We start from the raw sequence: 26,461 nt of genomic DNA, 5'->3' as shown, positions 1-26,461 counted from the left end.
ATAAAACTATTTGAACTCATAGGAAAGATCTGGGATCTGGAACGACAACCAAAACAATGGAATACAGGAATCATATGCCCAATCCACAAAAAGGGAAGCCGAAAGGAATGCTGCAACTATAGAGGCATAGCGTTGTTACCATCGGCGTATAAAGTTCTGTCCTACGTGTTGCTACGGAGATTGCAGCCACTAGCAGAAAACATTCTGGGTGATTATCAGTGTGGCTTTAGGCGCAATCGTAGCACAGTAGACCAAATCTTTCTCCTAAAACAATTAATGGAGAAAAAGTGGGAATACGCACAGAGCATTCACACGGTCTTCGTAGATTTTGCTAAGGCGTATGACAGTGTAGATAGACCTGCTTTATATAATATCCTAAGGAACTTTCAGATCCCTCCAAAATTGGTCAGGCTTGTTGAAATGGCTACTCAAGAAAGTAATATAGTAGTAAGAGTTGGAGCTGAATTCACGAATGAGTTTGCTGTCATAAGCGGTCTGAAGCAAGGAGACGCTTTGTCACCTCTACTTTTCAACCTTGCACTTGAACACGTCATTAGAAAAGTCCATAACCTTAATGGTGGAGTAACTTTAAACGGACAGTACAAGGTTATCGGATATGCCGACGATCTCGCAATGGTAGGGGAAACGAAGCAGCAAGTGACGGAGGCTGTAGCATGCCTTAAAGAAGAAGCCGCTAAGATTGGGCTTAGTATTAACGAATCCAAAACGGAGTACCAGCACATGCGCCGTTATAGAAACACGAGACAAAAGCGGGAAGACCTAACTGTTGGAGACACCATTTTTAAGGGCGTAGCTACATTCAAGTATCTTGGATGTCCTGTAACAGACACTAATAGTAGAGAAGAGGAGATCGAACTTCGTGTCCAAAACACTCTTCGGTGTAACGCAGGACTTCATAAGATACTTGGGTCCAAATTATTGAGCAGACGTACAAAGTTTCGAATCTATAAAACCGTGATAAGGCCGATTCTTATGTACGGCTGTGAAACCTGGACGCTCACCCAAAAAGAAGAAAAGAAGCTTCTCGTAACGGAACGCAAAGTACTCCGTAAAATATTGGGCCCGATACCCTTAAACGACGGTAGCTGGAGAATCAGATCAAATAAGGAGCTGGAGGAACTTTTTGCTGCACCAAACATCATAGGCGAGATTAAAGCGCATAGGCTACGATGGTTGGGGCACGTTCTGCGGATGGGAGATGATCGGGCTGCTAAGCGGGTTTACTTGGGGCGTCCCTCAGGCCGCCGGCCGGTTGGCCGTCCTAAGTATCGCTGGGCGGACCAAGTGAATAACGATCTCGTGGCACTGCACAGAAGAGACTGGCAAAACATCGCACTGTGCCGGGATAAGTGGCGTCTTTTGTTGTCGGAGGCCAAGACCCACTTTGGGGTCACTGCGCCAGATAGTAAGTAAGTAAGTAAGTAATTTGTTTGAGCAAACATTATAATAGACTTAAATTACTCTTTCAATTGTAACGAAGGAGTAAAAAAACCTATCGAATAAGTGCCAAAAATAGACGATGATTCAAGATCTAAATCAAATGACTATGGTATGTTAAGTGATCAAATGAATAAATGATTGCGTACGATTAATTAAGGATAGGCCTAACAACGCAGGCGCCTTGGTGTTGATTGGCATAAAGTGGCTTAAATAGTGTTACGTGTTCGGTTCTTTAAATAATCTGCGGGGTTTTAACGAGAGTTAATGAAATAGTGTAGTGTAACAGGACGATAGAGGAATAATACCAGTAGCATGTTGTTTGTTTGTGCTATTGTAAAATAGTTAAGTCCCTAAAAGAATTAGAAAAAACTTTAATTTAATTTGTAAAGAATTTTTATTTTATTCTTTTATTTTTATAATACTGTATGCTTTCTTTAATTAGAGGTAAAGAAGAAAAGTTCCGAAAAGCACAACTAACTGTTGATTGACAAAACTATTTTTAATAGTTACTTATTAAACAAATAAAAAAAAACAACCATAATTATATTTTAAAATTGACAAATTAACTGTAGTTATAATATCGACGTCAATCACACGAATAGGCGATGTTTTTGCCCGTCTAGATGCGGTTTAATTAACGATTACAAATCGTTAGCAGTAATATGGACAACAACTGAAAATGTAATCATCATAAAGACGGTGCCGTTTTAGCAATCACGTACTTTTGATACTGTTGTCGACAGTCGTGTTGCAAATCATAATTGTGAATCACCCTTAATAATGACATTTCTGGATTAATATTCAAAGGTACCTTCTCGTATCTCTGGCAGTGTATCCATTGTTTATTTCACATAAAATTGTTTTTAGTTTGACTTTAATATTTTTTTTTATTTTATAAAACCACTGAGATTATTAAAACTAAAACGATAAATAAATAATATTTACATTCTAGACATACTTTGCCTTCTTTGAACTTTTATAAAATAAAAGAGTTAATATTAAGAAAAAATATTTCTACTACCTAAATACTTATTCGATCTTATAAACTTGACATTATTTATAGCTGCAGCACGAAATACTTATGAAGTGTTGATGCTTCACATAAATATTAGGTTAAAATCAACATGGTAAATTCAATCCCACGCTATTAAGCGGGAAATTTAATATTTAGAGACTGCTTATAAAATAATATAATGTTTCAATACTTGAGATTTGATGCACTCGAGATTCCTTTTGAATAAGAGCATTATGCTGTTTAGTTTAATATCGTTTGGTTGTTAAGAATTATGAAACAAGCATCTACCTACCCACGTAGAGAAATTAGACTTGCTGCTGATATTAAAACTACATCTGGCTTATATATAGAATGTGAATTATTGTTTAAAAATAAATATTCATATTATATATTTTGGCCAGTACATTTACAATATTTTTAACTGTTTACATTTTGATTTAGGTTTGACCCTAAAAGTTGATTAATCGTAATTTAATATACATGTTAGCATATACAATTTTGAGTAAATTTTTCTTCCTTTTTACTAATAGCTCTTTCGCCAATGTTAATTGCCAGCATGCGTGCGTTATTAGTCCATCTGTGTAAATACAAAGCAGTTGCACATTGCCGTTTTCATATAGGTCATTTCCGTAATTTGATTTAAATTATGACGCTCATTGCTCGAGAGGTTAATTTATTTTTATCGTTATTTGAATTATGATTAAAAAACTAATGTAGCTAATACGTTTTAACTCGCTGCTAGTATGTCGCGAATGCATTAAACAAACGGACCTACTTACCAGCTCTAAGATTTTTCAATGTGACCTGGTTCATGTGATTAAACAATAAACATACGTGTTTGTTTTATCTGTTGAAACTATTATAAACTCATGTAATGCAACAATTGAAGTCTTATAATTTTTATAAGCACAACCTTAATTAAGTATATTCGAAACATGGCATCACAGTTCAATAATAAAAATCCGCTTAATCAGATTTTACGATTTAGGGTTCATTGCAGTAAAAGTATTCATTAAAAATAATTTAAGTGAAGGTTTTAAGCTGCATAATTAGTTAACCGTTGACTAATAATATACAGCTTTCTTAATATAAGCTTAGGGACGCCATCTAGCGTCAACTAGTTGAACTAAATCAAACCATATTCGCAGTAAAGTTTGAAACGTGACCAATCGATTAACAGAATTGCAATAAAATAATTTAATGCTAACCACGGAAAGAAATAAACATTTTGTATGACTATTCCGAAGAAAATTATTTATATTAGATTCGTTGATTTACTATTTATTATTTGAGTACGAAACTCTAGTATTTTTAGTTCTAAATTAACATAAAACAGTATTGTTTATATGTATTAATAAAATACCAATGAACTCATTGTAGTGGCTATTACCTGGATACCTAATTGATATAGCTACTTGCTGTCTGAGAATAATAATAATTTACATTTACATATGTATTAATTTATAATCATACATAAATCACACGTATATCTACTCATTTAGGTATACACGAAAGAACTGCTACTTCAGTACTTAGTACCTTAAGAACGAGCAAGAGAAACGATTGCACAAAATAACTGATATTCACTGATCTAAGTGAATTCCCGTATTCTTATTTGCAATGCATTGTGCATCTGTTTCACTGATTTTCTTTCAATGTCTTGCTAGCCTGGGTTTCTTTTTTACTTCCCACCGGGCATCAAACTCAAAGACTCGTTTCATCCATCACGTACTAGACATTAGTGTACCTGTAGGCGGTTCCTTGTGATTGGAGTAGATTCAAAGATTTGTATACACCTGTTGGCTGTTGTGTTCTGTACAGGACCCTACGCTCGCGCGTAAATCACCAGGTTATTATGACGATCTCCATTAACCTGTAAAAGTGTACTCACGTTCAGGGCAACCTTCTTCATCAGTCCAGTCGTCGCAGTCGTGGTAACCATCACAACGCTTGGAGTTAGCCACGCAACGGGTTTCGTCGCATCGCATCTCGCCTTCTGGACATGCTAAGGGTTAAAAATATATTTAATTAATGTAGTGCATAGGTTATATTTTAGTGGATAGGTTAATCCACACAGGGCTATATGTTTAAACAGCAATTTTTCGAGGGCTGCTCGCTCTGTGTGGACCCGCCGACTTATTAAATTCTCAACTACTGAATAAACAGTCGGAAAACAAGTATAGCTTATACAAACACTTAACACTTATAAATCTCCAAAAGACTTCAAATCCGTAATCATCGAATACTATAAGAAACATAATTAGCTACTTTTAGAACTTCACAATCCAGGAGCTAATTTTCTTTATATAGTACCTACATGGGTATATCATTATAAATACTTATTTTAAACAAAATATAGTCTATTCAGACTTTTAATACAACAATTATAATATACACAATAATTTAAAAATTTCAGCTTATGTAGTTTGAAGAGGTAATACATAGATAATATTATGTCACAAAACGCTTTATATAGCTTAAACATAAGCTTAATTGAAATAAGCTTTTACTAAGGAAACACAAGTGCATAGTCGTGATACTTATACAAGCCTTTTTTTTTAATTTCTTTAAACGTTTAAACGTTTAAACGTTTAAAAATTATTATTTCATACAGATAAGAATTTAAATCTTCGCAGTGCATGTTTGTTTTTATATTACCATAGTTCATAGAATCTTATAAGTAATTTTTGCGGTTGCTTTTTTTAAAATATTGCTTGCTTGCTTATTATTTAATCCTGCATACAATACTAACATTGTGGCTCTTCCGGCTGTTGAGGTTGCACAGATTCTGGGTTATATTCCTCGTCCGTTTGCTCTGGAGCATCCCCACGTTCTTTAAGAATAACAAAAATAATAAATAACTTAATAAAAAAATAACCAAAAAAGCGTGTGTGCCGAGCACACGTGTCATAAGTGAAACTTCTTTGGCAAGATTCAAAGATACCAAAATCGTCGCCTTACTCCATGACGTGACGGTATTGCCATGACGCGACCTTAAAATAATGCTCAACGCCTAAAGAAGTTTCACTTCAAAAAAACAAAAAGGAACGAAAAATTTGAAAAGAAAAAGATTACATACGTGTAGAGGGAATTTCACAGTTATCCTCGTCAAAGCCATTCGGACAGTCTCTAATGCCGTCGCAGCGTTGTGACACGCATATCGTGAGGGTCGACCCTTCACACGTGATCTTCTCACACTCCCCTGATCCCTCGCCAAGGTCAGACTCGGGGGGTGACGATGTTGTTGTTTCGCTGTTCACTCCGTTGTTTGCGTTATTCTCACTGTCCCGATTCTGAGCATCAGGGAAGCTTTCGGGCGTAGCGGACTGTACGTTCCTGTCCTCGTATTTTGGATCCTCGTCGTCGTATATACTTTGATCTTCTTCGGCTTGTAAAACATTAAAAAATAAAAAAAAGCATAAACAAAAATAAATAACAGAAAAAAAAAAATAGAATACCATATGGGCAACCAATCTCATCGGAGCCGTCAGAGCAATCCCTGTTTCCATTGCACAAGGCGGATGAAGGGATACAGCGACCGTCGTTACATCTGGATTCGTCCGCAGCACAGGTGTCAAGGGGTGTGTTGTATGCTATGGATTAATATGCCATGAATTTACTTCAAAGTATGTGATACTCAATGACGATAATAAGTCATAATTTTTGTGTATGAAACGTCAGATAAATAAGCTTAAAAGTTATTAATCTTAATCACTTATTCCAGTGATTCGTTTGTTATGTTATACTTGTTTTGCTAAACTTTTACAATTGTGGTTAAAAGATACTTCAGTTTCCGTTTTAGTTCAATCCGTAACCAGTAAGGCTTATGTTGGTAATTTTTTTATGAGGTTCCTCCTTCGAGGCTACGTTTTAATCCGATCCTTCCACTCCGTGTCAATGTTGAATCTAGTCACATGCATCTAATTGCTTACAAATTCTGAAGGAAAACTTATAAGAGGGTAGTAATATTTCTTATTAAAAAAGTATGTATAAAAAGACAAAAATGTTGCGTGGTTTTATGAAACCACGGTAAAAGTGAAACTTTCCGAACACTGCTTTATACCTACTCGGCAGCCGACCGTCACGCGACATGCGCTACACAGGCCAAAAAGTTTGAGACGATGTAATAAAAGTTTCACTTTAAAAAGATAGATATATAAAAACTAACCTGGATCAATGACAGTAGCACTAAAATCTTCATCAGTAACCGTGACGTCACCAAGATGTCGCTTCTTCCTGATGTGCTCGCGAAGTATTTCAACAATTTTGTCCGTATCTTCGTAGCCGATTGTGACAATTTCCAGCGTAACCTTACAAGAGAACTCGTCGGTCGCGCGAGATCTGCAATTAAGAAAACAAATAAAAGAAATTATTAAGAAAAGATTGCAAAGAAAAGTTACTAGACCCGTTACATTACTATATTATTATCTACAAGTAAGTAACACTGGTAACATCAATGTATAGCTGTCATATTATGTGTGAAACTGAGCAGTGTGACTAGTCTAACATTTTTAATAATAATCGTAATTCATTTCAGCTTTATTATATGAAATAACAACATATTAATGTGCATTTACATCAAACGAACATAGAGCTAGAGCAAGAGCATTCTTTCGTGATCTTTTAGTGTAAACGAAAACTCGTAGTTTTTGAACATTGCATAGAAATTTTTCGAACGCACTAAGAACAACGAAAGAATGCTCAACGCCTGTTTACACTAAAAGGAATTTGACAGTGAGGTTAGAATGAGCATTCTCTCGTTTTATGTAAATGCACCGTTACAAATAAACATAAATATGTAACATGTTTATAAAATGCGACAGATTTATTATTGTAAGTAAATTCCACACTTGCTTCACAACGACTCAGCATTCGTATAAATAAGTTCAAATGTGAATTTCCGGAAAGATATTGGATCCGGATGGGATTACAGCAAAAGGTAGCTTAGCTATGAGCCTTCATCTCACTCACGAATCATGTGAAAATTTAATACTTAATATTTTTAAAACACACAAAGGATTTTATTATAAGAACCATTATTGTATAATATGCCGAAATACGTACCAACTATGGAATTGAATTTTGGAAACATGTACTTATTACAACGATAATTTTGAAAATATTAGAATGAATATAAATCACAGTTCTAACCTAGCACTACTGTTATCCGATCAGCTTTTAGCGGATTATAGTCATAAACCCTATTATAACACCTTGTCTATTCATTCTATTACTTGTAATGTTGTGATTGATATTTCCATTTAAACGGTTACTTAGATGAATAAAAAAGGAACACTGAAATGATTGTACACGCATAACTTTCAAACGACTTATTTTCCTTACTAATATTATAATTGCAAAAGTGCGTTTATGATATGATTTTTGTGTCTTGATAATTATCTCAGGTTGCCTGGCAGAGATTGCTGTGTAGCAATAAGGCCGCCTATTGTGCAAAATATTTGTACCTTATTATATTGTACTACATTCCCTACATTCTTTTGTACAATAAAGTATAAAGTATTATAAATAAATAAATATCTCCAGTGACATAGGCTATTTGGTATGAAATATCTCATTGCAATGGGAATTTCCTTTGAATACGCAGGGCCGAAAGCTGGTTGATAATAATTATGACACGACGTGTAGTGTGTACTTACTGTATCCTCACAAGGTTCGCTCTATGAGTCCCGGGAAGGTCCCGGAACACTGCGTTGACAGCTTCAGCGAGAGACTTGGAGAAGTTCTGGAAGGCCAGCGAGTCCCGGTTCGAGTAGTTCATTTGGTACGGCTCCATTACCACGAACGTGACACGGAGCGTCTCTGTAATGTTAGGGTTTTTCGTAAGTTTTTGTGTTATACTCGTGAATTAAATAAGTTGGGTTTTGGAAAATATTTTTCATTTTGTAGAGGTGGCTAGTACTGTATACTATTTTTTATGGCATAGAGAGGCAAACGAGCAGGCGCACTGCATGGTGGTAAGCCAAGTGCGACGCCCAGAGCTTATGGGTTGCCTACCAGAAATAATGTTTTCTAAAGTTTATTTTCTAACATATATCGCGATTGTTAATACAATCAATTTAGAACCGTTATATCTATAAATGTTTTGATATTATAAATTTTAAGTTCGCAACAGTAATGTAAATACCTATAAATTGTATTGTGTTTGTTATGTTATGGATGATATAATAAACTTACTTTCTCTGAGCTCCGGTTCGACTCGATCGGGGAATCCCGAGCCGCCGTCGACTTCATTGAGACTATCGAAGTTTTTGTCTCTGAAAGTAAACGGAATAAATATTTAGCCAATGTAGTTAGTTGTATTTAGTGTTGTATTTCGAATACGTTTGAAATGCAAGTAAGCAAAAGTAGTTTCAAATTGTGTGAAAATAGCAGAAGAATTCTATAAATTTTATAATCAATTGGAGTTTGTATGAATATATTTATATTTATAATAAATAAAGAAAATAAATTAATATAAAATTTGTTATTACAGTAAGAATAATTTATTGTAAGTGCAGAAAATGTTTTTTTCCGATTATAGACTCTCATAAAATGTAAAATAAAGCTCCCCCAGTTAAACAACTTTGTAAATAAAATAATAATAAGTAGGTAAGTATTTCATTTACCCGATATCTTCGTCATCCTCCGTGACATTTTCGTCGTACTCAGGACCCGGCGTGGATGAGAAAAAAGCTGGAAATTAGAAAAAGCTCATATTAAATATCGTAGAAACTAGCTGTGCCCGCGGTGTCACCCGCATTGCTCCGCTACTGTTAGTCTTAGAGTGATGATATATAGCCTATAATCTTCTCGATAAATGGGCTATCTAACACCGAAAGAATTTTTCAAATCGGACCAGTAGTTCCTGAGATTAGCGCGTTCAAACAGACAAACAAACTCTTCAGCTTTATAATATTAGTGTAGATTATCAACTAATTCTACAAATACCTGTACAATTTGATCTGTTATTTATGGAATTATTCTTAACATGTACTTAATCAGACCTTTTAATAACATTCATATTAATGAACGTCCGTCATTATAAAACAATCATATTTAAAACATTTTTTGGGAGCTTTCAAGAGTTTGTCGGAGCTTATGGTAGCTTATATATTATTTTATAATTACATGTTTCATGTTATATATTATAAAAATAAACCACTAGAATGTAAGTCACGTTAAGCGTAGGTACTACAAATTGACCGTGTAACCAACTTCAACCAACTTCAGTTACGAGCTTTCAATAGGAACACGTGTAAACACGTTTAAAATATGTACTTGAAGCCCCACGCTGCGTTCTTTAGAAAATGAGTAAGGTTGTATGTAATTGTTGTGTTGTTGGTAAGGCTTCTCTGGGACCCATAGAAATAAAAGTTACAATTTACTTGTTCAGTGTTTTGTCCTCATAAACCTTTAGACGTAAATAGAAATATGGCAAAGCAATATTAGTATGGCTGCTTAAATAACGCAAAAGTCCCGTGTCCCTTAGTGGGGTATGGGACAGATGTATTTTTCATATCTCTATTTCACTGATCAATTTTCTTTTTGGGACAAGTATATGATCAGCCTTTTATGTCCTGCCAGACCAGGACCAGGACCAGGACTTATTTTTCTTACCCCTTCATCACTGTACCATGGAGGCGGTATAAATAAAGTATATACTTACACATAAAGTCTCGTTTAAGCCGCTGTAAATGGCCTCCAATGCCGAGACCTTTGTCCGAGTCGTCTACTTCCAAAAATTCGTTTGAAGCGTCATCCTCTCCTTCCCAGTATATATCCTCAGCTTTTGAAACCTGCAATCAAATAAATTGTATGCAAATCTAGATCTAAATGTACTTCATAATACAATGACCCATATTTCATTCCTGTATTTTTAATAGGATTCTTTTAATCTCCAAATTATAGTACTCTGTATACTTTCTTTGTTTCTAAAGCGACTATTTGAATCAAGACATACTTATTATGTAGAATTTAGATGTATATTATTATTAATGAGTTTTGTAAACCTCTGTTATTTTATGTACCCTACATAGCGCAGCGGTATGAATATGTCCAAGATCTGTGCGTAATTATCATTTAATTAAATACGACGAAAGTATATACCCAGTGTACAATATAATTAAAATATAGATGCTTCTGGGATGTCTCCAAGAATAGGCAAGTACGACGCAGTTGGATTGGTCGGCGCGCGCTCGCCCCGCCCTACTAACGATTTCGATTTGGCAGCCCGCTGGGTGGCAAAATATTTCTACTGTCACCTTATCCCAATCAGATGACAATAATGCTAATCCTACAGTCATCTTCGGCACGGTACCGCGACCTCGGCGTGACTAATAGATTGTCCATGGTACCCATGGTCAAAAACCTTGGTGTATCAAATTTTGATTATGATAAGAATTTATTTAGTAAGATAAGAATTTATGTAGTCGAAATAAGTATTGAAATTTTAATTTAAATATAAATAAGGTAAGGTTAATAATTAATAATTAATTAATAATTAATAAGGTAATTAATATAGGTAATTTAAATACATATTAATGGATCGTTATTATTTAAATGTTAAATGGTTATACTGTATACAAGTGTTGTCGTCGTAACCGCAAGTGCATGTTTATACATCGACAAGTTATCCATGAAATTAATTATAGTCTGTAATATCCAATGTTTAAAATTAAATGAAGAGGATATTTTAATATATGTTACATTATTACCACTTAATTTAAAGAACGATCAAACATAACACCTAAAAATATAAATCTCGTATATTTTACAAGTATTTAAAATTTACAAGTAAAGAGAGGATGTTAAAATGCATACTTAATGATGTAATTATGACGTCAGCATTTCAAAGAAATACTACAATGTAAATATATAGTCCATTTACTTACGTAATGTTTATTTTAAAGATTCGAAAAATTGTGTTTGAATCAAGGTCGTGTAAATCTTAGTATTTAAATGCATCATTAGCCGTCTACATAATTCCGCGATTCGCAAATAAATCGACTTGGAAGCCGCAATTAGAGAGAGGGACGTTCACGCTATCGAGAGATCCCCTTGCAATTTTATATAGTCCAACATGATCCGTAGACAAGTGTGGAAAACGCGACTTGCAAGATAATGGACCTAAATATACTTAGATATTTGTCCTAGCTTTATGGAGGAATTTAGACTGCAAGATACTTCAGCAAATAAATCTAACCAGATTTGGAACGTCTCAGAATGGTTTGCATACACAATTCGCTTGAAAATTATGTTACGTGAAAATAAAGAATAATATTAAACAAAAATAACAATTTTGTTAAAGCTTTCGAGTAAGTTTGTTTTGTAAAGTTTTAAGTTTAAGCTTACAAGCTTTGCTAATCTCGAAAGTTTCAGCAAGGAAGTATCAGCTCCGATACAATATTTACCAAATTAATATTATAAAAAAAGACGGGATGCACTCCGGGAGTGCCGGCAGAAGTGAAAACTTGATTATTAACGTTGAGCATGTTTGATATCCATCCGTCTTACGCTTTTTCGATCAGGTCACGTGTCCTGACGCGAGTTTAAGATTTTATACTCAACGCCGCTAAAGAAGTTTTCACTTCAATTACCGACTAAATTTACTCATATAAAACGGGGCTTGGTAATAATCTGTTCATAATAATTATTGGTTTGGTTTAAAATGTTAAGACGACATTATATCGTGGAAGTATGCTTTGCTTTGAATTCTGTAATGTCTTGTTCAGATCTACTTAGAAGGCTAAAATAAAATTTATAGCATCGACGAGTTATGAACTTCGTGGTCTATTTAAAGTAGCTGTGTCGTTTATTGCCCTAAGTGTTGAATTTTACATGAGACTATATAAAACAAAAACTCTTCTTATTGATTATATAATATATTGAAGGTTGAATTGGTTTAAGAAGTTTAATACTAAAAGTAAGTAGTTCGATAATAGTGACTCTACATAACAGTAAATCCTATAGGTATGTATAATCAATACAGTTTGTTGCTTGTACAAATATTAAATTGGACAATGAAAATCTCATTTAAAAGGCACGTTGTACGATTCTAAGTAGTTAATGTATTGAGGTTTAAAAGACAATTTATTATTGTTTTGAATTATATCCAATAAATACTGTAACCTACTCGGTTTACATTAGCATAAAATCGTAAATCTACAAAAGGAGTGTTGTTGCTTGCGACACAGTTATTAAGCCAATCATATACAAATTGGACGCTTCATAAAACAAATATATTTGAAGATGTCTGTGGCTCAATTTAACTAAAACAGACCCTTTGATTAAAAAACTCGGTCAAGTACAATTTAAATTTCAATGGGACATAACTTGTTTTCATTATTTTCAATAGAACTGACGTAGGTACATGTTACATAATCGGAGTCTGATGCAACGGGAAAGCGTTAATACACATAATTATCGTATACATTAGAAATATAAGTCTGTTTACAAAATAAATATAGGAAGCATTATTTTATACTTCGTTCGAATTTTTAAGCGTTGCTTAATTATAATGGGTGGGCGCACATTCTGAGAACATCGATATTATGTTATTTACAACTACAACTTTAATATATTTTAATTGCAGTCTTTCATTTACATCAGGGAGTTAATAATAATTATTAAACATTTTGGATTAAATAAAATCATTGTATTTTTTCACAAACTATTTGATCGATCGATCTTAATAAGTTTTAAAAAGGCAAAGCTATTGAGGAAGTGCCTGAGAAGTGCATTAAGCCCATAACAAAATTATGGGCAATAGGCAAAATATAGCATGGTATAGGAATGTTTGCTGGAAACTGATCGACACGTAACGTTCGTGGTTTACCGCGTTACCTAAACAATTAGTTAATTTTAGAGTTTATTGCTTCCGAACTAAAATAGAGAAGGACACATTTATATACTATGGTCAGTGACTCACGCCTTCATTTTTACGGTTACATCGAAGGTAATTTATATCATGTGTATTTTCAATGATTTTTCATAATAGCCAATGACGCGTATTGATGGTAATAAAATTATCACGCGCGTTTTCAAGCCTTTCTCGGATGCAGTGAAATGTTAACGAAATATATCACACAGCTTTTGGAATTGATTAACTGAATTTATTAGCAGAATACAGTATAACTGATTTGCATTGAATCGGATTTGATTTGTGTATTATTGTATTTAAATAGTTATTAGTTATATTTATTTTATTTGCACGCGCTTTTGTAATAATTTCTTTTTCTGGATTTCATTGTAAAATTAGTTATATCTTTAAGCATATTTATAAAAAATATTGGCAATGTAGCACTATGCCGTTCATTATCAATTAGTGTACCTACTTTAAACAACCTTTCGTCTTTTTTATAATAAGTAATAAGTACATAATATTATGTAAGTATATAATTATTATGCTCTCACGTTTTTTGTTCGTTGTTTTGTTGTTAGTGATCATGTCTGAGACCTAATTTTGACACTTACTAGACCGTTACAATTGCTTTTCGATAAAAGCTATCGTTTTACGCGTGTATCAATAATTTAATTGTAACAAACATAATGCGCTTACGTCACCGTATTTATTGTTACCAAATCATTCAATTGTTTATGTTATATATTGTAAAACAAATACTTAACAAAAATAGGTCATGAACAGAACGTGTTAAGATTATTATATACATACACGTGTTTAAATAGTAAGCTGTTGATGTTGAGTCGCGGGATCTTAAACAGTTCCTTAGTAGTGTGTGATGGAATAGGATATTGTGCAAAATGACCCAAAAAACTGGATCGCTACAAAGTATGAGTGGCTCTCGTTGTAATCGTGGTAGAGAGAACTGTCAAATTTGTAAATTGTCTGGAAAATAGTTACGACCTCTTTCGTCCTTTCTTGCTTGAACTCCCTCTACGTCATTTCATATTAAAGGCCGATCAAACAAAACAAATATGTATTTATTTTTTGGATTCGTTATTTTTTGTGTAGAGAAATGTATACCTATTAATTTATTCACAATGTATACCGTATTTTCTATTATCTTTTTTATGTTTGTTTCCAGTCAAATCTAAACGTTTGGCAAGAAAATGACCCTCGAGTTAAATCCAATTAAAGAGTAGCTTTCTATCTAGTTTAGATGTATGTTTACTTTTTTGAACAATACAATTCGCTCTACATTGAAAGGTTGTAGAGTTATAACATCTCAAATTGGGCATAATAATTTTCTTTCATGATAAAACCTTTGCGTTGTCCGCCCGTTTACGCCGCCTCTTGAATATCTTAATCAAATACTAATATTGATCTAACCTAATTAAATAAATTCATCCTACTTATTACTCGTGCACTATGCGGCCGGATGGTTACAAATATAATGATGCGTCAATCACAAAGCCGGAATATATTCATTACGTCAATATACCGTGATTTATTATTATATTAACATTAGTTTCTAAAATGTCTTTGCTAATTTGCTTTTTTGCTTTATATATCAAATGTACGAAATCTAACGCTATTCAATCCCAATTTAGAGTTATAATTGATGAGTTTGATTATATGATAAATGTACGGAATATAAAAAAAGGGAGATCATTAAAATTTCAAACGATATATAAAACGTGCATTATATTTTCTTGACCACTGTAAATATTTTAATTATCGATCCGAAACCGAGACCTAAGCTTTATGTAGGCCAACCTTTGGTGAGCGTCCGATTCAGACATACTTCAATTAGAAAGGTACCGTAAGAATCATTTGATACAAATGAATACAACCCGTTCGCAGGGGTTAATATTATACATATTGAGATTCTAGTTTAATTTTATACATATTGAAATTGCACATATTTTCCTCATGTTTTAAAAAATAATTCTTAAAAATTCATATTAATGTTGTCACAGCGACACCAAGTTAGGTCCATGGTGCAGTTGTATTTTTTAATGTTTTTGTGCAATTCTGGGAACATATTATCTTAATTTAACACTACTCCTTAAACTTTATGATCTAGCTAAAGTAAAAAGGCATTCCCCAATCAGGAATTTAAACCGAGATGGTAGAGCGAATTAGTAAAAAGAATCAATTTGTTTTGAAGAAAATTAAAAAGCAATAACCCTCTAAAGTTTCCGATTACAATAAGAAAAGTGGCCAGTGTAAAACTTGTCAGATAAATTTAAATCATATGTTAAGTGGTCTGAAGGTTGAAATTGTGTGATAATTCCACATCAAAATGCAAGGGGTCGGAAGGATAGCTTACCTCATTAATACCTACTATAATGAAGGCGCGGCTCTAATTGAGAAAACAATTAGACACCGGCCGGCGTTGTGATTTTATATCTACGAGTATACTTTGCTGAAAATCGCTTAGGATAAACAAGTTTCCTTGTATTTTAGAACGTCTTAAATCCAAATAATGTAGGAAAATTAAACTTTTGCACTGAATAAACTTTTTGAAAGTAGTTGAATTGCAATATCCTTCATCTATCTATTAATTAATTTAACTTTATATATCTTTCAAATATTGGCTATAGGTACATAAAATAACTTAAAATTACACACTTATCTTATAGACGAAGCTTTTCTTAGATATGTGTATGAATCCTATTTGCTAATAGCAATAATTGCGTAGCAGTATCTAGTCTACAATTTTTCAAACTGGGGCAAAACTTGACTTTGATGCCTCCTTCAAAGCTTTAAGGGGTCACTCTAGAAATCAGAAATTTCTTAGTCCTACCTCATGTTTGCATATATAAATTATACATGAATACATTCGGCGTTTTTTCTTTATTATTTCCTGTTCATTATCAAGTTACGTTTCCTAATTAAAAGCTTGCAGATGCCTATCCAACAATCAGGTACCCGTAGCCTCAATTAACTACCTTTTACAAAAAGAAATCGAGATCTGAAGTGCCAGTTAGGCGAGCTGTACCTATGAAGATCTTCGAGTAATTAAAATCACCCTATTGAATTTTAATAGAAATCGAATATTCTGAAGAACTATCGAGTTTTTAACTCAATGACAATTATTTTGTTAATACGAATTAAAGATTAAACGACAGTTGCAGTTATCATTTAATAATTAAAAATGTACTAAAAGACTAAAACTCATTACAAAATTTTATACAATACAGTTTAAAATAAAATTACAAGAGACTCCATTTTATAATCCCTTATAAGGATTCATCTGCACAAGTATGTACTGGAATCTGGAAAAAGTAAGAATGAGAAATAATACGAATACGAAAGGTGTGTATTGAGATGTTGTGCCGATCCCACTCAGTGGGATGACGACCGCATGATGAATTATTTTGAACAAAAGACAGACGGCATTACAAAGCTCTGTAAGCGTATAAGTCGATATACCTACATACAAAGATACCAGTACTAATTCAGTCGAACATTTGTCATTAACTGTATTTGCCATTGAACTAATAACTAGACAAAAACATAGACATCACTTCAATAACAATTAATTTTCGTGTTATATTGAAAGCTGTAGAGACAAACTAAATTTAGATTCAATATTTCATAGCATTAAGGTCGATATCGTATTTTCAATGAATAATTTCAGATACAACAAGGTGACTCAGAGCCATCTATGTAATTTAGAAAATAATAAATATTTACAGTATGTGTAGAGCCACGTAAAAAGTATATAAAATCGTATTTATTTCATAGATAAGGCACGGGGCAATTGATGGCTAAGTAATTGCAACTATGTAGAGTGGTAATTTTTTCATATTATCCACTTAAAGTAAATTCCTATTTTATAATTATTAGGTAGTTAATTGTCTTAAAAAAATTATTTACTAAATTTACAAAAATAGTACAGCTATATTTACTTTTGGTGACAAGTAATAATAAGTTAAAAAGCAACGAATAAGGTCACAAAATTAGAGTCCACTTTATCTAGTAGATTATTTTAAAGAAATAATTTTAAACAATTTTAATTAATTATCTAATAATCTTAATATAATAATAATAATTATTATTATTACTCATAATCTTAACATTTAAATTATTTTTCTCAACTTTATTGTATCTTTTAAAGCTCTATATAATATACAAGAGACATGGATTTTATGTTTAAGTTTACTATGACCTTCAAAAACTAACAAAATCACCTTGAACAATAAAACGCCAAAGCTACATATAAATATCACAGTAAATAACGTTTTTGATTGAACAATTACGGCTACAAACTTGTTGCATGACAATAATTGCGCTAACAACCGATACTTCGATCGAACTCACTATAAATAATCAAACGTAATTTTGTTGAAAGGAAATTTTGTAAATTTCAGATTTTGTGATCATCGATAGGTTAATTACCAATTTGTTAATAGTACTTTAAGGCTATGATGGTTTTTATTGTTGATTGGTTTTTTTCTTGGATTATTAAGAAAAACATAATGTATATTACCTACTACAAAAATATTTTCATTTATAACAACGTAATAAATAAACTATAAGCTGTGCTTAAAAATCTGAATAATTTTTATACGTGAATTAAGTATTACTTCATATTTACCACTTAAGTATTCATCTTCACAATAATTCTAAAAGAATAATTACTCAAGTGTGTAACCGCCTAATGTAAGTTTAATGTTTTTATAATTAAGACACGACATCGAAATTTCAGCTCAATCGGTTACCGGGAAGTGAATCAAAGTTACTTGCTACATTTTAATTAAGTCAACGAGATCCGACAAAAATGCTCATAAAATAAAAACTACCGGGACTATCCAAATAAAATTTTTATAGGACCAATTCAACACCATTTCGCATCAAACAAAAAAAGAATCACGTATATCGGACCAGAAACCTCGGAGTTATCGGTGTACATACATAAAAAAAATAAAAATATACCGGCCGAATTGATAAACTTAACCTTTTTTTGAAGTCGGTTAAAAATAGGAATACAGTAGCTTTCCAGTGCTGTAGGAATTTTTAAAATCCGTTAATAAGCTTCGGAATTTAATAAAGTATAGTATAGTATATTAGTATAGTAAAGAATATGTGAAAACAATGTTAATAAAACTGAATTATAACGGTTGAACAACCTGGCCTATAGATAGCAAATAGTATCTGTGAATGGTGAAAATTAATATTTGACATATTGAATTTTAGCGGGAAACATCTTGGAGCAAAATATAGACGGAGTTGCGAATACGCTACCAGTTACCACCGTAATGGACTTGCAATTAGGTTAGGAACGTTTGCTAAAAATAGGGTTGCCACTTTTAGGAATTAGTGAATAGATCAATCAAACCTTTACACTTTTGTTCCTGTGATTGGCGGTTTTATTTCCGTCCACGATATCGATCTGGGATTTTTAAACATATTATGACTTATTCTATAACCATTATTTGGTTAAAATAAAAAAATGTGTAAAAATGTAACTAAAAATACTTATAGGTTTACAAATGTTAGGCTTTTTAATCGATTACAATTTGGGCATATAATATATATCTATCAATTAAAATTAAAATTAAATGTATGAGGCACTGTGCAATGCCTTATTACATATTTGTATATTTAACAGCAATATTTATACACACATAAATAATATAATAATCAACCCTATTACTTTTATAGCTAAAGGCAAAATCTTAATATAAAATAACGACAAACCCCAAGGTATTAATTGTAAGAACTTCAATACCAAAAAGAGAAACCAACGTCTAGAGTTCCAGTATGTTTGAACAAAAGATCATATTTTCCGAGTAACGTTCAAACTCGCATCACTTAGCACTTTGCTAAATTTGCCTGCTCCTATACAATGTGGACCCCTACTATTGTTTCCATTTTAGATTTCGATACAATGTTGACATTCGTGAGGGGACGAAACATCCTTTCTTATTTACCCGTTTATTTCGATAGATATAAGAAAGCATTAATATACTTTCTTACTTCTTACTACTTAATGAACTAGGACATAACGAGAAATTTATTCAGTCCAGAATTAGATAAAAAATTAATTTAAAGAATTCAGGTTCATAGAAATTGTTCTTCTCGGGATAATATTTAAAGCTGTTTCAAAGTAACTTAGAAATATAATTATAATTGGTATAAATAAGAATGATTCATAAGAATTCAATTTGTTACTAATTTTATTAGAGTACTCAATACCTTTTTTACAATTTATGAGATTTTAATTATATCTCACAAACTGTTAGAGCGCGATAAAATTTAGTTTACTTTCGGGATTACTGAGTTTGCTCTCCTTAGTTAATAAGCTCTTCTGTTATGCGCTAATACTGGTTTAATCAATGCCACAGACAGCCCGTGGCAGGTCAAATTAGCCACTAATAGCTTATCTATTATAACAATACCTAATCTAACTTGACCAACTAAATAATAATTTCTAATTCGGAACTTTACTAAGTAACTATTTTACATAAGGCTAGCGACTCTATGCGATCGCACCTCCTATAATTCTGTCAACAAATAGTAAAGTAGTCTTAATAATATTTACTTGTTAAACAGATTAGGCGATTCACAGCGTTCTAAGAATTGGTCCGCGATGACGTTATGTAGATAGTCTCTGACTCGTAAATTTATGGGTCGCATTAAATTATTTTATACTGCAAACCGCAGTGTTTATTGCAAACTACAAGGATAAGAATTTATTTTGCTCTATAAGGATATTTCACGGAAAATCTTAAAAAACAAACGTCACAATATACAAAGCTACAAATTGATTTATTAACTAAATAATAAAATTTATATTTCAACTGAAATGAAACTGAATGAAAATCAAAGTATTGTTCGGAGAAACCAATCACCGATTATTTAAATTGTAGTTCAATTTTTAACAAATAACAAAATCTAATATTTGGATGAAACAGCGCGCAATATTCTCGGAAATATTCGATTACAATGAGAGATTTTAGAGCGATTTATTAAATGAACTGAAGTTTGTTAGCAACCAAAAACTGTTTTATACGAATTAAATGGCGCGCTAGATAAAACCGAATATATTGATATATTTTAAAAAAATTAAAGTGAATTGACAAAAATACGATCGCCAAATTCTCTGAATTCATGAGAGCCCGCGGATATTTACAATAAACAGATATTTTCACGAATAGTTAATTTTAGCCAATATACCTATGCCTTTAAATGCCTATTTGGTACATATAATGGAAAATGTCCAACCAAATCTATATAAAAATGAGATCATTGTGATATTCCTATCCGCTCCAATTCCTAGAAATTCCAAGGAATCTCACTCCATGTTATGATATTCAATAATATATGCACATACTATACAGGAATCAAATCAAGATACGTCGTTTACAAACGTATGCATGCATTAGACATAATATGTAGCAGCTAGACTAGTGATTCCCGATTCAATACCGGAGGAAATGAGCTTATGAAAATTCAATAAGCATTGTTACTTTTGTATTAAAAGAGAAAATATACTCAATGACGTGAAGGACATAACGTGTGTATGACGATATTGTATTTGATGACAAAATAATGACACACATTATGATAATTCGGTCAAGATAAAAAAATCAACTTAAATGTAATTGTAATCATGTCTATTTTCTACATGTAATTAATTAGGTACATCGTCGTAAACGTCGTTGCAAACGAGATACCTATTCATAGATTTATTAACTGACTATTATAGCCTATCTATACTAACAATTTCATCGGAATTCGTTCAACCGTTTAAATGTTGTTGACACAAACTTGTTGAGAAACTAATAAGCATATTACAAGCTTCAGAGGTTGCAATGAAAATTTCGTGCTTTATTATGCATTGCCCATTCACCTTTTGTCGTATAAATTTAGCAAAGTGTGCCGCGAGTTAAAAAAGTATTGAACCGTAAGTAACATCAGTACTTGTTGAGGCAACTTTCCTTCAATGTTGTATTTCGGAGGAAGTGGATAAATGGAACATATTTTAATACAGCTTACTGTAAATTTGGCTTTATCCTTTCTCAATCCAATAATGAATTGTAATATTTTGTACATTTTCATTTCACGACATAAGATTATCGCGTCATTCACGATTATAAAAAATTTATTTACGAAGCTTAATCTAATAGTATCCTCAAGAACGTTACATAATGCAAAATCATCGGCGTAATCAAAATGTAAACTGTGGATTTATTTACGAGCAGTATCCGACAGTTTTTTGTTCGAACATTATCTGTTGGTTATCGTTACCAAATGCGCTTATACTGCTTTACGTAAACACGAAAATTCTATGACTTCTCTGTGAATCTTCAGTCATGATGTCATAAAACTAACACAGCCGACCGTGATGACCTTGAAGTCATATCTAAAGTCAACATATCAAAAAATATGCAACGTTTATTTATCTAAAAGTATACAAATCATAAATACAGTACTCACTTCGTCCTATATAAACTTATCTACTCATATTACAATGATAGAACCGAAATTAAATTGGAACATCCATTACATATATTTTAGCAGAGCGTTAACCGACAATACGTCGGTTATTTTAATAAAGGAAGAAATATTTTTAAACCCATTTGTTAATTAACTATTTCCGAAATAACGAAAACGCAGTTGAACATTTAACTTATTAATGAGAATTATAATTAAAAAAGTGTATCGTTTGGGAAATATCTTTGTATAAAGCCACAATTGGTAACAATTTAATAATCGTGTATTTTACTACCGATTTATAAAAGAATATGCTCGGACGAGCAGAGTGCAATATCAGAAACATTTCGACGCGGAAGTTAACAATATTGAGCGTTCCTATTGATACCTACGATAGTTGCACCGCCGTTGATGAATAAATTATTTGTGCTCTCATACACCGTTTAGCTATTGGTTTATAAAAATACCAGATTCTAACTGCGTCTCAATTTATTTTCATTATATTTATTTTCATGTAATATGCACTAATAATGATCACCGCTTTGTCAAACGCAGATATTGTCGATCCAATTAAACGGTCCGCTACAAAGTTCATATGCATAAGAGAATCGTCTCTGAATTTGGACCGCGCTAGCAAAGCGAAACATAAACATTTTTTAAATGTATCTCAGCATCTCGTAGCGTCATCACCTGAGAGTCCTTTGTCACCGCGCTCAGCCACCAAGCAATTGTTAAATGTTCTCCGGCATACATCTCTTTGCATGCACAGCTGAAAGACGCCACTACAGGCGATTTGTAGCTAAGAACTCAATTAAAACTATACGTTTTTACTTGCATATGTTTTACAACTTTCTTTGTGTACCTATTACAAGTTCTTTAATAATGACTTATTTTATTAGATACAACATATTATGTATAATTTTGCCTTATTCATGAAATAAATAACAGTAAGCATTGCTTGCGTAACCCAGTAATGACTAATAATAATCATTCTAATAATAAATTTTGTGTAAATGCAAACAGTTCAGTTAAAAGTAATTTACGCTCAAAAGCTGAATTCAACGAATCGTTGTTTATTGCAACGTGTAACAACAGTTTTCAGGAAATGAAGTTCACAAAATAGTCGTATTTTTTTAGAGAAATAAACTTGAAATATATTGAAAAATTTATTGCCACTGAAGATATTGAAGGCGTTCGTTTATTTGTATGCAAATTGCAGATGTTACACGGAATCTGTTTAACGCACAATAATCGAACAAAAACATAGATACACAAATGTATGTCTAACTCTAAGTTATGCAACGTGGAGTGTTTGGTCTACTTCGAGTATTATATTTATATATTTATAATGCATATTGCACACTCTAAGGCACATTTTATGTAGAGGTTGTCTGACGAGGCGGTATCGTTTCGATGACGAATCGAAATGAGCATTACTTAAATTTCAGCGCGTCGGCACTGCACTTCAATTAATGATTGTCGTGTTTTCTAACACTGATTAATGGTATGATAAAATTCTACTTCAATATTTGTAACCGATAGCATCGCGGTTCGTACTAAGTAACCCATCATCTATTTAATATTTAAAGGGTGATTTTGTTTAATTTTGATGAAATGTTCAAGGTCTGTTTTAAGGAACGATTAGTATTGTATTAATGGATTCACGGAAGTTAAGGTATCACATTTAATAGCAAAAAAGTTATATGATATTGACTATAATATTAGAATGCTGAAACCAGTACAAATTACAAGTACAATACACAATGTCGAATAAAAATTAAATTAAATGTTTCAACCTAAATACCTGCACACATCCTAACTACGTGAATAAGGCATCTATACTTTCCACAAACGGTAATTCAGAATAGTTGAGAGTGAATATTAATACTTAGTTTCACATAGAGCTAGTAGATGTAGGGGCGAGACGGTACATGCGGTACCTGCAGTCCTTTGTGACGTGTGAGCAAATCTCTAACACTCTCTAATGCGGGCTACTTGAGACACTTATCATTTAATGGCTCCTGTTCAACAGTTGTAGTTAAGGCTGACTTGCACGTAGAAATGAAATATTGTTTTCACCTATTTTCCTTTTTTTCTTTAGGAAGTGCAATGTATACAATAAATGAGGTTATTTAATATTTTCCAGCATTAGTTTATTTAATAAAACGTAACTAAACCTTCTCAATTCAATTATATTTATAGTTATTCCAAACTAGAAAGCGCAGTAATTACCACAAAACGCGGATCAAATACAACAAAACGCATATGTACCGAAAAATATGTAAAATGAAATTCCAACTCTGTGTCTGATTACATCTGTTACTGGGGTTGAGTTTAATAGCTCATGAAATATATGTAAGTGAAGACTGCCATTTGAGTGAGACCGGCGAAGGCAAATAGATACCTACCTATAGCCCCGACACTCATTGTTAACTCTCCAGTAATCCCTTTTTGACTCGCGACACAAGTCATTTTTCGCAGAGGAAGGCATCTCGATAAACATAAGCTATTGTCTCGCAACGCTTGGACTTTAATGTTAAATAGTCCGTAATCTCCTGAAGAGGAAGGAGGCATTTGTAATTTTGCCGTCGTTTTCCTTATCATTAGCGAATATATGAGGTAACCAATATGTACTATCACCTTGTTACACGTTCAATTCATATTTTTATGTATTTTTAAAATAGTTCTCGTAACACGATACTTTGTTTTTTCGTTATTTCGACTATTTTGAATTGTTTGTTTATTGTTTATTCTCTATCGCCGTCATCTCAATCTCTACGTGAATACTCATACCGCCAATAAAGTAAACAAAAACAGAATTAAAAATAAATTTCATGTTGATGCTTGATTTGTTTACGTTTTTCGTAATTAAACGTGTAAATCTCTGTCATGTTACACCGACTGGATGCAAGTAAACATAACATGCTGTTTTCAAAACTGACGTAGGGCCTGCCCTTTATTTAATTAACAACACATTACAATGCTTCTGGATAACATTGAAATGATACTGATTATTTGGATGCTTTATTGCCTTTGTTTTTCACGTTCGTCACAGTGAAGCGTTCAAAAAAGCTTATAAAAACAAACGCGAATCATAGGTAATTTCAAATGTCACACGCGCAACACGATCTCTACTAGAACAGTGTAATTATTGTGTACATTTTAATCTCCTTAAAATATAAAAGATCCTCATTACGGCAGCGTCGATGGTTGCGCGTTTGTTTTTGCACAGGCACGTGCATCGTAACGAGCCGGTAATCCCTTGTTGATCGGTGTACGTTATAAAGTTACGAATTTTATATCGGAAAAAATACTTTACTGTGCACAGGACAATGGTCCAAGCTGTGAGCCAACTTATTATTGATATAGACCCCCTGATTTAGTAAAGCTGGGATATTGTTTTCGGAAATAATGTAGAAAATTGTTCCCGGAAAATTAATGCGCGAAATTTGAGTTTTGCTTTAAAACGTGGAAATAAATAATTTCATTAATAGTAATTCCTTAAAGCTACATCAGCCTATTCATCTTGTAATTTTAATTTGCTTTACGATCATGTCGAAATATGTAGTATGATTTTATTTTATCATTCAAGAGATCGTAGCATAAACTATATGGGTATAAGAACAGCGCGACAAATAATTGACAATATTCTAGATGTTTGGCCCGATAGTAAAGTAAAAAAACAAAAAAAGGTCAGAATATCACAAACCAGAGCTGAGTGTCGCGTGTAATACATAAATTCATACGTTAATGGCCTGTCCGTGTCATATGAAATCTTGACCAGAATTGCTTTTCTATTGTTATTCAATGGACAGTCGCGGTTCAAATATTTTATCACTATAACTGATCCCATAAATATAATGATATTCATTTCTATCTTACCCTCGTTTGACAATCACATGCTAATAATATCGACAGTTATGACATAAGAGCGTGATCTTTTTCACGGTTTTTACGGAAGTGATGCAAATTTTTTGCTCAAACAAATCATTATAGGTGGACGTTTATATAATTTTGGCTAACAGCCTAGCTGACAGTTATTTGTTTATGTCGTGGAAGGATTAACGTGCAACTAAAAGGCGTATCGGCATTTAGCAGGATCAATCAATGTGTCGCGAGTGTTAACAAAGCAGCGGTCAAGGCGCTAAGAGGGGTTCCTTGTCAGCGCGGGCGCTTTCCGCTCCGCCGTCATCGCGCCCTATTGAGATTGATGTTCCGAACGCTCGCTCCAGAACCCGCTCGGACAGAATACTAAGAGGCTGGCGGCCATTCCTCGCTCAATTAGCCCCGATCCGACCGGGTTTTGTCTCGGGCACCCTCCACGATGCCTTCTCGACACTTCGTCGCATACCAAATTAACGTCATATTTTTCATGTAAGCCCTCCGATCAAAGTATCGCAATGAACGTTAAGTAGAAGCCTTTTCGGCGCGAATGGGGACGAGCGCTTAATGTCGCTTCGTTTCGGAAATACTTGGGACCTAACTTTTTATTGTCTCACCGCGGCTTCCTGCGCATTAGACCGGTTCTGTGCTTGTACTGTTATAAAATATGTTTTATAAAACTTCGCGTAGCGTATATTTTCATAAATAACTTTTTGTTCGTCTGCTGATTTTATTTTAAATACTAAGCGCTTTAT

At 33.0% G+C, this 26,461-nt stretch overlaps 1 protein-coding gene across 10 annotated transcripts in view; it reads right to left on the bottom strand.

The window, feature by feature from the left end:
• Positions 1-26,461, bottom strand: part of trol (terribly reduced optic lobes) — a 108,310-nt gene that overhangs the window by 66,178 nt on the left and 15,671 nt on the right. For 9 of the 10 annotated variants that reach the window (XM_089715044.1, XM_089714976.1, XM_089715008.1 and 6 more), the window contains exons 2-10: positions 10,143-10,272; positions 9,103-9,169; positions 8,672-8,751; positions 8,134-8,296; positions 6,645-6,817; positions 5,935-6,069; positions 5,556-5,864; positions 5,229-5,309; positions 4,368-4,481 (exon numbers count right to left, since the gene is read on the bottom strand). In XM_089715044.1, coding sequence (XP_089571170.1) covers positions 4,368-4,481; positions 5,229-5,309; positions 5,556-5,864; positions 5,935-6,069; positions 6,645-6,817; positions 8,134-8,296; positions 8,672-8,751; positions 9,103-9,169; positions 10,143-10,272 — 1,252 coding nt within the window. The remainder of the gene's footprint in view (positions 1-4,367; positions 4,482-5,228; positions 5,310-5,555; positions 5,865-5,934; positions 6,070-6,644; positions 6,818-8,133; positions 8,297-8,671; positions 8,752-9,102; positions 9,170-10,142; positions 10,273-26,461) is intronic. The other variant, XM_089714995.1, reaches the window with a different exon arrangement.

Source organism: Colias philodice, chromosome 1, assembly GCF_061535455.1.
Source record: "Colias philodice isolate Cphi_HAF_F1 chromosome 1, ilColPhil1 Martin Lab GWU primary, whole genome shotgun sequence".
In the NCBI taxonomy this organism is placed as follows: Eukaryota; Metazoa; Arthropoda; class Insecta; order Lepidoptera; family Pieridae; genus Colias; species Colias philodice.
This window is presented reverse-complemented; position numbering and strand designations above follow the sequence as displayed.